The sequence below is a fragment of the Symphodus melops genome (genome assembly GCF_947650265.1).
Source record: "Symphodus melops genome assembly, chromosome: 1".
In the NCBI taxonomy this organism is placed as follows: Eukaryota; Metazoa; Chordata; class Actinopteri; order Labriformes; family Labridae; genus Symphodus; species Symphodus melops.
The window spans coordinates 21,082,515-21,097,341 of record NC_136691.1 but is presented as its reverse complement, the minus strand read 5'-3'; the positions used below and the strand labels follow the sequence as shown (position 1 = coordinate 21,097,341).

Genomic DNA, 14,827 nt, shown 5'->3' with positions numbered 1-14,827 from the left:
CTGTGTTGAGCTGTCAGTGGGGAAACCATCAGACATGTATTAATAATCATCTCATCACCTCTGGAGCTGTCAGCCCTATAGAACATGAAAGCCCTCAGCCCAGGTCTCCTTCAAATCTGGCCCAGCTAATTGCTTTCAAACAGAGCCGCCTTTGACCTCCCTGCATGGTCACTAAAGGTGTCCCTGCCTCGAAACCGCCATTGTTATGCAGCGAGCACTGCGTCCTCTGCCCGGCTCTTTTAAAACTCTATTTTCAAACACTCCTGGTTCAAGGGTATTTCATGCACCGGCACCTGAAGTGGTCACAGTGAATAGGAATCATCAGGCTATCAGAATGTCCCAGAGACGATACTGTCAGCCTGTTGATGGGATGACATTGCTGGCTGAAGCAATCTACGGGAACATTTTTAAAACTTTGTGTACCTGTTGGTTATTTAGAACCCAACATGTTTGAAACAGGACCCAGGTTTAAAAACACTTGCACAGTTCAGTTGAGTGTCGGCTAGATGAAGCTGTTTCATTGGAATACTGTCCTTCCAGGATTCAAGCACAGAGGGGGAGAATCAATTTATTGACGGAGACATGTCCTTCTCACTAGTCGCTGATATGGCTTCTTTTAGTTAGTTACTATTGGACCCTCTTCCTGTTGACATTGCAAACAAGTTAGCAAGGTCAAAGTTGTAGTTCTGTATACAAGTGAAGTTTGTGTGTTCATGGATCTCCTCGTCCATTATCTGGTCATATTAGTAGGACTTTAAACAATTCAATTCAGAACCATTTCAGCTAAACTAACATGAATTTGGAGCTGTACTTTAAATGTGTTTTATATAGTCATGTTTTGGGGAGTTATGTAGTCACTGTCTTTATCAGACTATGGGATTGATTTAGTCAAGGTTTTCTTGTGTTTAACAAGTGTGAACTGGATATCACCAACAAACAAATGTGCAAACGGATCTACTAACACACGCGTCACAGTTTACTATGTTCACCTTAATGAATAAGCAATAAGGGACGTTTCTACTCTGGTACACACATTGCGATTTTCTAAGCCCAAACAAAATGGCGATGAATGTGACGGTCCTTTTGAATTCCTTCGAACCGACCAAAACGTGCAATTTGTTTAAGTGAACACACGGTTTTGTTCCATTGAAGTGGGATAAATCAGGGCCTAAGTCATCGTTCGTCAGCCAGGCTTTCTGCCTATGAATGGACGTTTCCAAATCTAAACCAAGTTTAACCCTGAAGACTTCAGCAGAATCATTTCTTGGACTTGATAAAAAAAAGAGGTGTGTGTGTGTGTGTGTGTGTGTGTGTGTGTGTGTGTGTGTGTGTGTGTGTAAAATTGGTGCATTACAATGTCCATGCATGGCAGACTGGTCGAGTTCTGCTCCAGGTTAAATGAAAACCATTTCGTCTGAAAATGAAATTGTCACTCCGGCTCTGAGACATTTCTTTGCATGAGTTGAGAATTGTACGTGGGTCGCTGAATTCAAAGGCAAATGTATGGGAGCATTCAGAACCCCTCTGACCTCCACACCCTCTCTTTCCAGCACTCCGGTTCACCATCAAACTGCTGCCTGCTTCGATCAGCTCATCCCCTCAGCTGTGGGACCATTTGTCTCCTTATATTTAAAGGATGCATCTGTATTTAAGACAGCGTGATCATTTCCACAGATTTCATGCTACCAAAGCTTTTTTTTTCTACAGCGTGCGGCTGATCGTGCGTGGGTGTTTGCCTGCCTGTGTGAACCTGTCAAGAAAGTGTGTGTGTGTGTGTGTGTGTGTGTGTGTGTGTGTGTGTTGGCGGGTGGGTGGATGTTTGCTCCCCCAGCTGCTCTCCACCTGTCAATGAAGCTGGTTGGAGTGAAATGAGCTTGCAGCGAAACTCTGAGGGCCATTTATCCACGGATCGTACCTTGAGCCATCCTGAATTAAAAAGCAAATTAAAAGAGTTTCTCTTTAGTGACTGTGTGAACTTGGAGCGTGCTCACTAAGTCACAGAGCACAGACTCTAGAGGACGGAGGACATGAATAGACTCTGGCTCTGATGGATGTGACGGGGACTGTCAGAGTTGGCCCTCTGGGGCTACAGAGCCGTTGTGCTGTTGATGGTGTTGAGACTCCATGTTGTGTCACAAGCAGCCCGGTGCCATGTCACCTCTGCTTAACCCCAAACACCTCGCAGTGTTATGTGTAGGGATGTTATTATATACTGGAGCATTGCTCACATCACCGTTAAAATGAACAGATTTTAGACTCAGGTTGGCAAGTTTTAGAGTGTCACATGTTTCGATCCAGCACAAACTCTTAGTTTCTAAATGAGAAACGCTGCAGTACATTCAGTTGTTGCCACTGTTTAAAAAACCATTTCCCCTCTTTGAAGTGTATAAAATCTGTGCTTTATGATTGTTTTTAAGCCCATACTGAGCCCTAAGTATCTTTCTTTTGTGATTATATTTTCAAGGAGTTATCGTAATCTTCTGTTCAAATTAAAAAGCTCTTACAATCCTTAAAACCACTGGTAAATGGCAGCGATCTTCAGCAGAGATGGTACCCGAGGCGTGAAGAAACACAAGCGCATCTTGGAAAACAGCAGCAAATTAATATATGAGTTTACAGCATTGGTACGGTCCATGAAGCGAGCACAGGCAGAGGAAGACGCTTATGTAATGAACTACCTCCGCTCTGCTTCTCCGCCTTGGCTGAGTGAAAGAAGAGGATATTAAAACGCAGCGACTAATGTATTCAGAACATATTCAGATGCAGAGCACGACGGCGGCTTGCTTTTGGATCAGTTAGCTTTACAGGAGAAGGTGTTCGGGGTCACTAACACATTTTCTAATATTGCAAAATGAATGCACAAATGCCTTCCCAAACAGTCTCTTTTAAGGGCGGCATGGCAATTATACAATTTTCTGCCATGCTGAGCCCCACAGGTCTGTTAAAAGTCTGAGCAAGGCCGACTGCTTCTGGTCTGCATGATATCAGGTCACTCGTTAATGGCTGTCAAAGAGAGAGAGAGAGATGAGGAGGAGGAGATTTTTTTCCCAGAATGAACGCAGGTTTTTATTCACAACCCAGAGGAATCCAGAGGTGGAGGGGGGGTAAAGGGAGAATAGGATATGACCAGACCAGGCTGAATCATTGCTGCTACAGCCGGGGGCCAAAGGGGAAGAAATGGGGCAGATCTGATGCTGAAGCCTGCATCACACTCTGGGGGAGAAGACGCTGTGTAGGAAGATGTACTCATCATGCTGTGCTGCTTCAGAAGCATGTAAATCAACAACACGCATCTCTGGGTGGGCATTGATTTGTTTTTTGTTTTTGTTAGATGTACAATCATTTCAATGTTATTCTTTAACAGAGTGAAGTCGAACTCCCTCTGGGTTTGATGTTCTCAGCTCTGTGTTCATGCAGGACAGGACGGCCATTCTATCTGTTTATGTTCAATCAGAAGCTCAAATAAAGATGGTTCATTCACATGAAAACCTTCCTCTGCCACCGCGTGGGGGAAGAGAGACGGGCCAGCCCACATAAGGACGCTGTTAGTGGAGGCGTAAAGGTGGAGTTCTGTCGCAAGAGTACAAATAAAGGAGAACCGACAGACTCTAATAAGTCTTGTGTTGTGATTGTCCTGGGCCCTGTATGATAAATAATGTGTGGTTACAGCACAAAGCTGTGTTCGGCTTGTATCATCATGCAGCAGCGTCTGGGTGAATCAATGACTTGTTTTTGTATTCCTGTCTCACGAACAGCATGTGGGTCATTTTTTTTGTATTGATTTTGATTTTCATAAGAGAACTGAAAAATAAGAAGGCATCTCAAAAAGCATGTCACACAGAAAATAAAAACCTCTTCAGTGGGTTTACCTGCAGGAAACTTCTCTTTGATGCAGTGAGTTATATAACCTTCAGCCACGAGTGTCTGAAAATTCACCCTTTTCACATTTTACCCCCATTACAGCACAGAACACAGAATGGCAATTATAATGGTTTCATTTTGTCAACACTATCATAACTGCCACAGTTTCTTTATCAATACAATACAATCACCCGTGGGTGTGTGAAACAGATTAAGTTGGGATTAAGATTACGTTTTTTACATTTTTAATTAATTAAAAAAAAAAAATTATGGAGGTTAACATGAACACATGTTCCTCAAATTTAAAGGTCACATATTCTCTCCCTCTTAAACCAGAGTAAATAAGTCTCGGAGCTCCCCAAAACCTGTGTAAAGTTTCTAAATCCACTCTGATCCTGTTTTTGATCATGTCTATAAACCCCTCTATTTCAGCCCTGATCAGAACAGGCTGTTTCTGTGTCTGTAGCTTTAAATATGTAAATGAGCTGTGTCTGACCACGCCCCCTCTCTGGAAGGGCTTGGATGACTCGGTCTTTCTCACTCCATGTCCTATTGTTTACGGTGAGAAGGCAGACTCAGAGAACAAACACCTAGCTGTGGGAGTGTCACCCACCTGGGGGAAGGGCTACTGCCCTTTGTGATGTCATTAAGGGAAAATCTCCAAACTGCCTGTTCAACCCCCTTTAATTGACAAGTGGAGCAGCATCTTATAATTGTGAGGTTTGTCGACAGACTGGGACATATTAGTGTTAGAAACATGGTAAAGTTTATTTTTTGATATATGACTTTCAAGACATTGGTGGGGAGCCATTTAAGTGGGCAGTGTGACGTCCCATATACAAAGGCTAAAACTGACCTGCGGCTCCATTCCTGCATGTGATGAAGTAAGACATTGTTGAAATGACTCGAGTCCTGATAAGGAATGATCACCGATAAAAGAGCAAAGAAAACAATCCTGGGTCTAAAATGTATTTATAAAGTTCAAAAAATGTTTTCCCACTCTGTAAAAAATCTGCTGAAGGGGGGGTTCCTCTGAACAGATACATGTTAAAAATAAAGGCCTCTGCAGGGGCTGACAGCGAACGTCAGATTAAAGCAGTAAACACAGACATAAGCATCATTTAGTGCCCATAAACCCGGAGCAGATTCAGGCTGCAGAAGAGAAAGGTCCATATTTCAAGGACGCCGTCTGGATGGAGGCCGAGAAAGCAGCCAAATTGGATGAAGTTAAGCTGCACTAACTGTTTGTTGTGACTCTGGAGAGCAAACTCAATCGTCCCTTTGACCGGCCGCCTTGCGCTGAGAAGGGAAACATTGTTCCTGTGTTTTGGGTGGATTATGAGAGGACATGTCACAACAGCAGGTTTTTGACAAGGTCTTGGGTGTCCGCTGTCGTGAACATTACTGTCAGGAATGCCGATGAGGCCTAATGAGGTTTTAATCCAGTCTGAGTCATTAGTGGCAGGTCATCTTAAAACAATCTTGGGTCAGGCTGCATTAAGGGCCGCTCCCACTGGGTCACTGAGCATGACACAGACACTTCAGCACCTCGGCAGCCTCTGCAAGGCCGGGGCACCAGGGGTCTGTCTCTGGTTGGTCAGTTTATTGTGTCCAAAAATGTTGAATTTGTCGGTATAATTTGTAGTTTCCGGAACATTTTTCACCACCAAAGAGCATTGCAATCCATCCCCACAGGCTTCTGTTTCATCTCTCGTAAATTACTCAAAATAAGACGATCAACTTAATCTCTATCATCACGCTGCCGATGAAAAATTCACATCTTTTTTTTTTTTTTTTTTTTTTCGGGTGCAACTTCCTCATTCACGAGCTCTGCTGTCACTTGAAAAGCACTTCTCTGATCCATGAAAGACCCAGGAAACAGAAAATCAAAGCACGGCTCCTGACAAGTGGCTTTTACTCCGAGAGCGAGTTCATGATGTCCCCAGGACGCCTTTTCAAACTTGCTAAGACGTGTTAATTAATAAGTTTTGCCCCCCAGAGCAACGCGATTCATCAAGATTTCACGGTATGTTTACCAAAAGGATTTTTTTTTGGCTGTTTAAAGTGCAGATTTGCAGTAAGCGTATATTTTGAAAGCATCATCTCCTCGGGGAACCAAAGAGATTGGCCTTTTGTTGTCTCACCAGGGTTTTAAAGAAAGTGCTGTAAATATGACGGTGATTATAATCAACATGATTATGAGAGTGATGTAAAGGTAATGGAGGCTGTTAAAGACACAGAGGGCACAGCTGTGGAACGACAAGCAATACAAGTACACTGCAAAAAACATCTCTGACCTGTCAAAACATTCAGTCTGATACACCTGAGCTTCTTAACCGCAACAGACGTCAAAGCTTCATAGATTAGGAGTTTATCGTCCTACTGGACAAAGTGAATGTGCGTCAAACTCTGAAACACCCCCCAATCTGTATCGGTTTAGTCCAACCGCCCTCATGGACTGGATCTCCAAACATTAAACAAAGTTAGCGGTTAGCTTGATTTTAGAGGGTTTTTAATCAGCACGAGAATGCACCGCGAGTGATTGGGAGGGGGGGTGGTGACCTTTCTTCCCTGCGCTTGGTGCGTAACTATACGGGCTGACTGCACTCGACTGTGCACAGAGTCAAACGGCTGCCAGTCTTTTCTTCTCCTCTTCATGATATTCTGATTCTGTTGAACTACACATGGCGTTGTTATAAAGACAAATTCCCGGGTCATATATTGTCATATAGTGTTGCTACCTCTGTGTAGTTCTTCCTACGCCATGATTTGACTCAGGAGACCCCCGACCCCCCCTCCTGTCCGACAGAAACAGTCTCCGGATTTCAGCAGCATTCCTGATATTTTCGAGACACTTTCTCTATGTGTTTGTGCTAATAGCTGTACGTGTAACAGCTTAACACAATATTTAGACTGGCAGTGCTGGTTTTGCTATCAGCAGAAGCAGCATGAGTAGCCGTTGCTGTATTATTGATTACATTCAGAAGGGCAGCACAGAAGCAGCCGCTGTAGATGCTACATCAGTGATGGACGTAGTGACAGCAGAAGTAGAATCTGACGTCATGTTTCCAGGTTCTTTAAAGCCCGCTCACAGTTGTGTTGAAACACTTCCTCCAGAGGTTGCTCGTCGTTTGAGAGGTTCCTGCAGTGGGAGCTCCACTACAGCACTTGTTTTTTTTTACAGCAGCAGCGTTAGTTATTACAGCAGTTACGTAAGTCATAGTTAAAGCAAAAGACGGAGCTTTGTGCCGAGGCATTACATGGCCCCGCTGCAGGATAAAACTCCCTGGATGTGAGGTGTTTAAGTTCAGTAGCATCGTTTACCTCTGGCCTCTGACAAGCAGAAATATCACTGTGTATGTGCACTGTTTTGCAAATTTTTGCTGCACTTAATCCAGGCAGCCTGACACTTGGGATGAGTCATGCAAAGAGCCGGAGATAATTTGTGTGCATAAGACTGATGTCAGGAGGTTACAGGTAACAGCCTCGCTCTCTTTAAGAGGTTTTCTCAATACTTCTGTCATGAGGGAGACAAAGTGGCTGCTCGTTCCGCTGGAAATGTTGGAATTAATTGAACTGAATTGTTATTCATAATCTACATATGGCTGTTTTTCTCCCTCGCCGGATGGCTTGACGCTATCTTCTGCTGTTTGCGCAGTAATTGAAATTTTGATCATGAGCTGTAAACATTTAGAAGCGCCCCTGTGAATATCCGTCAGCACGACAGGGCCGCCGCGGAGGAGTCATTGAGGCTGATTAGCAGCTGGCTGTATGCATCTGCGTGCGTTGAGGGTTTGCCCTCCACTTATCGACGTTTTCTTGTCTAAACAGCTCCGTCCCAGGTCAGCGAGGTCATCAAGGAGAAAGTGCAGCAGCGCAGCATCCAGCTCTCCTGGCAGGAGCCGCACCAGCCCAACGGAGTCATCACCGAATACGAGATCAAGTACTACGAAAAAGTGAGTTTTCTTTGTTTGTGTCTTGTCTCTCTCTCTCTTTTTTTTTTTTTTTTTTTTCTGAAATCACTTTTCTGAAGTCACCCTTCTCCACAGCCCAAGACTCAGGAAAGTCTTTTGAACGTAGACTCAGCATCTCTAGCACAAACTGTCATTTTAAGGATTGCTCTGCTGAAACCTAAAGAGGCGCACGACCAAAAACAGCCAGTGCTCTATTCTAAGTCTACATGTTCACCCTGTAGGTTTAAAGACAGCAGAATCGCTTACATCACTTACTCTTTTTTTTCATCCTCCTGCTTAAACGTATGTCTTTGTTTGTTCCAAACTTTGTTCATGATTAAAAACAAACAAAAATGAATCATAAAAACAGGAGACCGAAATAATTAGCTTGAACTTTTGTGTTTCTGATTTCCCTGTCAGAGATTCTGTATTTTGTTTCAGCATGGGTTCAACAATTAGAAACGATTTGGGGCGCAGGTGGCCTAGAGGTTAGTATGTGCGCCCCGTGCACAGAGGCTGTGGTCCTCTAGGTGGGTAGGCCGATTTTTGAGTCCGACCTGTGCCACCTTTCAGACGTCATTCTCTTCATGACGCCTTTTTTTTTCTACCAATCAGAAAAGTCACCAAGAAAAATGCAACAGAATGCAATAAAAAGCCTCCATACTGCAGATGATTCTCACATGAGGATTTTTATACACCTGTTCATGAGTCAACAGCACAGGAAAGAGAACAATCTAGATCAAACTCAGATAAGATATGGACTTGTTCCTCCTTTTCCTCGCTTGTTTTTCACCGCGTACGGGTGAAACAATAACCAAAAACAAAAAAAAGAAAGTGACTTTGAAGGAGACTTGTTTGTGTCCTTGTCTCGTCGTGAACACCCCCCTCTCCATCCTCGTTCCCCATCTCTCACATCACTCTCACTTCTGCCGACTCTTCATTTTGTATTCTATCTGCATGCTGCTGTGAGAGGAATTCACAAGATTCTGCAAGTACCTTCTTTGTCTCATAATTGCAATAATGAATGAGATGCTCATAAGATTTTAATCAGGCTGTAGTCCTTCACTGCCACCCAGCACACATGTTAGCACACACACTCATAATCAGGCCTGCTGCACTGTCAGAATTAGCAATCTGTTACTGTTATCTCCTTTCCCCTCCTTCCACATACATTTCTCCCTGTGCTTCGAGTGTGAACACATCAGCTTTTTACAGCGAGGTTTAATGGAGGGAATTTAACCCAGCAAATCAAAGAGCTGCGATGCCAGTCCTGCTGGCCGCAGCCTCTCACAAACACGGACCAATCAGTCTCCTGCGTCACGTACTGTGGCTGCTGTGCTCAGCCTAGCTGTAAAAGTGGGAAATTGGAAACAACAACTGCAGCCCTAACGGACCCTGGCATTCCATTTGGGCTTCTGCCGAGCACAACATTTACAGATCAACACCAAAATACACCATAAGTGCAGCCGGTGCATCTCAATAGAGTCCATTGTTGAGGAGATATTTAAGGTTTTATATATTGATTGTAAATCAATCTTTTTATTTAGTGTTACAGATGTTTCTCTTCAGCATTAAAAAAAAACATGTAGATGTAGAAATGTAAACTAATGATGGCCGTATGGTACTTTTAGCTTAACATCATTTAGCGCAGCAAAGTACTTTAAACGTTTCATTGCCTTCGTCTCCGCCTCCTTTTTAAACACTGTCAATAAAATGAACACATATTTTCTTTTCCATTTAAACCTGGGAATAGATATTTTTGGGACTCTTTTTTGGGAACTGTTTTACCGAGGTAAAATATGTTTTCTTCGACACACAGTGTGTAGATTACGCCACCAGGGGGCTCTCAATCAAAAAAACAAACAAACAAAAGATAACATTGATGCTAACAGGGAATCATGGGAGTGATTCTCTCTCCTACTCCACCCCCAATGAAAACAAACTCAGAGTTCACCAAACGGATGAAACCGACCTGAGGAGGAGAACATGTTTACATACGAGCTGATGTATCCAGAAATAATTTACATAAGTACGTTTTTTTTCACAGAAGCACGTACAGCAACAGTACGGCAGATTTCAGTAGCAATTCACACTTCTGTATGCAGCGGTCTTTGACCTAACATCCGATGTTTCCACGGCAATAATAAACATGTCATGTCTGTCATGGCGACCTTGTCATGACGGCGACCACGACAAGACATGCAGACATACTTTGTGTTCTTAATCCGTAAAGATAGAAGACAAACAGTCAAATCAACGAATGAAATTATAATCTTTAAAATCTGGGAAAACAAAAAATGAAAGCTCTGTTTCCCTTGACGACCAGTTTAGATGTAGACCCTGACCTCTCCTCCGCTGAGAAGAAGTCTATATGAGCTGTGCATGGCTTCAGCACTTCTCTTAACACTGACTGCAAAGTGTGAGCGGTTTCATCCTAAATTGCTTCCCTGTTTATCTTAATGACTGAGTCATTGTTCAGTCACATTCGTCCCATTCTCAAAGAGTAGGTAATTACATCTTCTCAAGTGTGTCTGAACTTTTTTCAAGCTTAGACATTATCATAAAAACACTTTGTGTCCTTTTTGACCCAAACGATGAAGGTCGTCTCTGAATCAAACAATGATTTTGTCCTGGTGCAGGATCAGAAGGACCGGATCTATTCCACGGTGAGGTCAAAGTCCACATCCGCCACGGTGAACAACCTGAAGCCCAGCACGGCCTACGTGTTCCAGATCAGGGCCTTCACAGAGGCCGGGTACGGCACCTTCGGCCCCCGGCTGGAGATAACCACCAAGGAGGAGACCACAGGTACGGATAATACTGACAACGTGCAGAACTCACTTTTTCAGTCACCGCTGCTTTTGCCATGTAAAATATGCCCCTCCCCTTTGTTTACACCTGGCCTTTGAATACAAAGCTCACAGAAAGCATTAGTATGGGCTCCAGATGCACCGCTAACGGAGCGAGAGTTTGACCACAGCGGCATGTCTCAACAGCGTTTTGAACACAGGCTTTCAGCTCCAAATTTATGCACAACCTGTTAATGTCTCCAGCTCCTGGAGCAATGGCCCAGGGAAATTATTCGCTTTCAAGCAAAGCAAACAGAAATTGCTTCGACTTTAATGCTGACGAAACGTCATGGGAAAAATGAATAAGCACAAGGACAAGCAACTGTAGCGTCATGAGGATGAACTCAATTTAAATCTAATCACTAACATTAGCTCTGCCTGGAGTGATGCCGCGGCGTGTTTGGGTGAGGGGTCTCTCTGTGGGGTATTTGTAGGATGGATCATGACGCCAACAGTTGAAGCTGAGTTCATGTCAAACTTCAGACATCCGTAAATAAAGTCAAAAGTCTTTATTTGTTAAGGTTATCAAATACAGATTCCTGTATGAAATGTTTTGGTAATGGCGTGGCGTGCTCAACATAATTAGCACATTAGCATTGGTGGAATCAGAAGGTTGTGATCGTGTCCGTGCACTTATGTCAGTCAGGACATGGTAAACCTCACTATCATGTTGTTAAAACTCTTATTTTGAAATACGCAGAAATCCATATGAACTCCTTTTTTAATGTAGGTTATGCAACGATTTCAGCTACGCTAGCCTTGGCTGTTCATTTGTAAGCGAACAGAGGTTTGGTTGCCTGAAAACGCAACGTCTTGAAAACAAGTTCTAAACCGGGCACCGTCTCCATCAGCGTGTTAACTCGCAATCTGCAGCTCTTCTGGAAACAGAGACCTCTGCACATGTGCATCACATTTCCAGACAAGAGCAACTCACTACAACAACAATGGCGTGTAGTTTCATTAATGAGTCACATCGCCAACAGCTTTCATGGTATCTACAGCAGCGTTTTTTAGGGTTGTTGTTTTTTTGTTTTTTTTTTCTAGTTTTTTAACATATTTGTTAAAATCATTATATATCACACTGTATTAGAGCAAGTGTATGTTTGGATTTTATCAACAAAAACAATTAATTGGTGTGAAATTTTAACACCAATGCATAACTTATTTTAGTGGGGTCAGATATGGGCTCAGCTCGTCTGATACTCAAGTGGTGGAGGGGGTTTAAGGGGAAAAGGTCTTTTTTTTTAATAAGGTTAAAATGCTGAAGTGTTTGCTATTGTAATACTCATTTCGGCCACAAGACGCAGTAGTGATAGACTTACTTGTGTTCCCAAATTGGCCTGAAAAAATTCAATTAATTTTTTTTCCTCCGAAAAAACGTCTTCTTGCGCCGGTTTTCCCAGAGAAAAGATTGAAGAGGTTATTTTGAAAAACCACTTTGCCAAACGTGTCTATCAAATATTTTTTAGATAGAATAAAAAAAATGTGAAGGAACCTTTTTTATTGGTCAGATCTGAAATCATGAGACAGGACAGAAAACACACCTCTCAGGGCTTCCATATTTTGTTTCAAAAGTTAACCAAATATGTTGGAAATATATATTTTCTTTTTTTTCATATTTGCTGAGCTCAAAGTCCTGCTAGCGTTGAAGAGTTGGGGACATTTCATTTTTGTTTTTGGACCGAACGTCCAACCTGCCCTCCCACCAACTCACACAGTGACCCACCTTACATGCAGCATTCCTGCATTAAAGGACACATTAATTACTCATACCACATGCCGAGTGTGTCCTGAAACAAGGTTACAAGTTTGCACTCCAGTCAAATTGTCCTTGGCCAAAATGGTGAACCACGAGCCTTCCTCCGTGACGGCCCCATGAGTGGGAAAATGTTCAATAAGTCAAAGGAGTCGTCCTCTTTTCTCACATAATAACAAGACAACAGTTGAGATATTCCGATATAAAGTGTTGAAGCATTTTCCGACCTTCCCTTCCCCCCTCAGCCAGATCCCCCAAAGAAATCATTTATATAGCTCAGAGCCACTTGATTTAAAATGCATGAATTTCCTCCTCATACACCACTCACGTTGACTTTATACGACGCTACGAGAAGTCATTCTTCGGAGCAATCGGCAGTTTGTCAACGCAAACAGTTTTGAGAACGAGGAGAGCTCCGAATGGGAAACAATCCAACCTGAATGTGTCTTTGTTTGAGATGAAGGGCATCGCCGTCGCCGTCTGGGACTATTAAGCCCACTTTCTGAAACAGTAGAGCCGTGTGTATAAGGACGGCTCAAAAATAGAAGCGGCTCCCTCCTTCGCTCCCTCTGAGGGAAGGAGAAGAAGGGGGGTTATCAATCTCCACGCCTCTCATTGGGCTCAATTATGTCCTGCAGATTGTTCTCTTTGATGCGCTGAGGTTCACTCTGAGTGTTTCTGTCTTTCTGCGTGTTTGTCCGTGTGTGTGTGTGTGTGTGTGTCCGTCTCATCAGCTGCCATTGTGTCCAGCGAGCAGAACCCGGTCATCATCATCGCAGTGGTGGCCGTGGCGGGGACCATCATCCTGGTGTTCATGGTGTTCGGCTTCATCATCGGGAGAAGGTACGCTCTCGCGGGCCCCATTGACTCTCCGCTCCTGTGAGTCTGCGCTTGTCAATTAGCCTTTCTGTCACTCACAGGCCCTCCACGTCTGTCTGTGGACCCGTCACACGCACACACACGTGCACCCATCATCTCGTGGCATGCTGTGCTAATGCGTTGTGATGCATCATTATTTTTGTTTTTTCTCTCTCCAGCCCCGACAAAAATTTTAAGCTATTTTTTGCAGAGCCATTATGAGACGAGCACCCCAGAGCGAGACAGCTTCGGCTCTGCCTTCCTGTGTGTGTGTGTGTGTGTGTGTGTGTGTGTGTGTGAGTGTGTGAGTGCGAGTGTGTGAGAGAGAGATCCTGGGGGCAGGATGAAGTATGACACACAAAGCACCCTGCGCATTGTCATTATCACTGTTTCCTCACACACTTCATCAGTGTTTTCATCTGCACGGATGGCATTTCACCAGAGCTTGCTTTTTATGGTGTATTCATCAGAAGTTACCCCCCCCCCCCCCCCCCCCCCCGCCCCTTTTCTGAGTTGCATTTTTAAAGAGACATTTCTGGTATTTTAAACCTCCTCTTTATAGTTTGGGGTCTAAATGAATAGCCTATCGATATCGGCGCCAAAAAATAAAAAATAAAAAGAGCTCATCGGTCAGCTCCTAATTCTAAGCGTCTGAATTGTGTCTAAAATCCACCAGACTCCTTTTTTTTAACGCACAGCAGAGGAGCAGCTGAACTATGTCGACTTTAATGATTGAGTTTGAATTTTTGACTTTCTTGATTGAGATGGTTTGATCAGAAATATCATTATATGTATTATAAAAACTATATAAAGATGTTAGTGAATTGGGTCTGGATGCTACTAGTGTTTCCTAATTGTTTTATTTTGCTAAAATCTCTTTTTTTTTTAAAAAAGGGAGAGGGGTTTCGGTAGGGATCCTTTTCTGATGCTGTGGGAAACTTTTAGAATAACAGTGACAGAAACGACTTTTAATGGACGTTCGTGCTTCTTGCAGACCTGAGCGATAAAGACCAAAAATAACATGGCAGCACTTTTTAGACGATGTAGATCCAAATATTCCTTCAGTAAAGAAGTAAGACAAACATTCAAATCCAAATGGGCCAGATGTCAACTGTCACACAGGCTCCTTCATCAGCAGCCTGCTGCACGACGTCAACATGAACATGACAAAAAGGACATCAAATGAACGGCGAGTTTGTGAAACATGTAAAAATGCTCCTCACGTGAAGTTGAATAAAGAAATGTTCCTTTCCTGCAGAACAAACCTCTCACAGCTGTGTGATCTGGTTGTTCACTAGAGCGAGGGAGCGAGGACGAGCAGAGTGAAGAGAGTCAGACGTCTTTACGGAAGAAACATACAACTTCATGTTAATGCAGCCTGAACTATATGGATAAAAAAAAACATCAATGTCTTTCCCTGAATCAAGTTACAAAATGTATCGTTCCGTCTTAATATCTGCAGATATTTCCCAGCCCTGCTGCATGCCTGTGGGCTCTGGCTGCAGACTGAAGCAATCTGCTGCAGCATTTCTCAAAGTTTTTGCACCTTT

At 43.4% G+C, this 14,827-nt stretch overlaps 1 protein-coding gene across 4 annotated transcripts in view; it reads left to right on the top strand.

Moving 5' to 3' along the window:
• Positions 1-14,827, top strand: part of epha7 (eph receptor A7) — a 93,128-nt gene that overhangs the window by 58,893 nt on the left and 19,408 nt on the right. For 2 of the 4 annotated variants that reach the window (XM_079352858.1, XM_079352857.1), the window contains exons 6-8: positions 7,693-7,817; positions 10,454-10,622; positions 13,154-13,262. In XM_079352858.1, the coding sequence (XP_079208984.1) occupies positions 7,693-7,817; positions 10,454-10,622; positions 13,154-13,262 (403 nt within the window). Of the gene's footprint in view, positions 1-7,692; positions 7,818-10,453; positions 10,623-13,153; positions 13,299-14,827 lie in introns of all 4 variants that reach the window. The other 2 variants (XM_079352856.1, XM_079352855.1) reach the window with 1 other exon arrangement.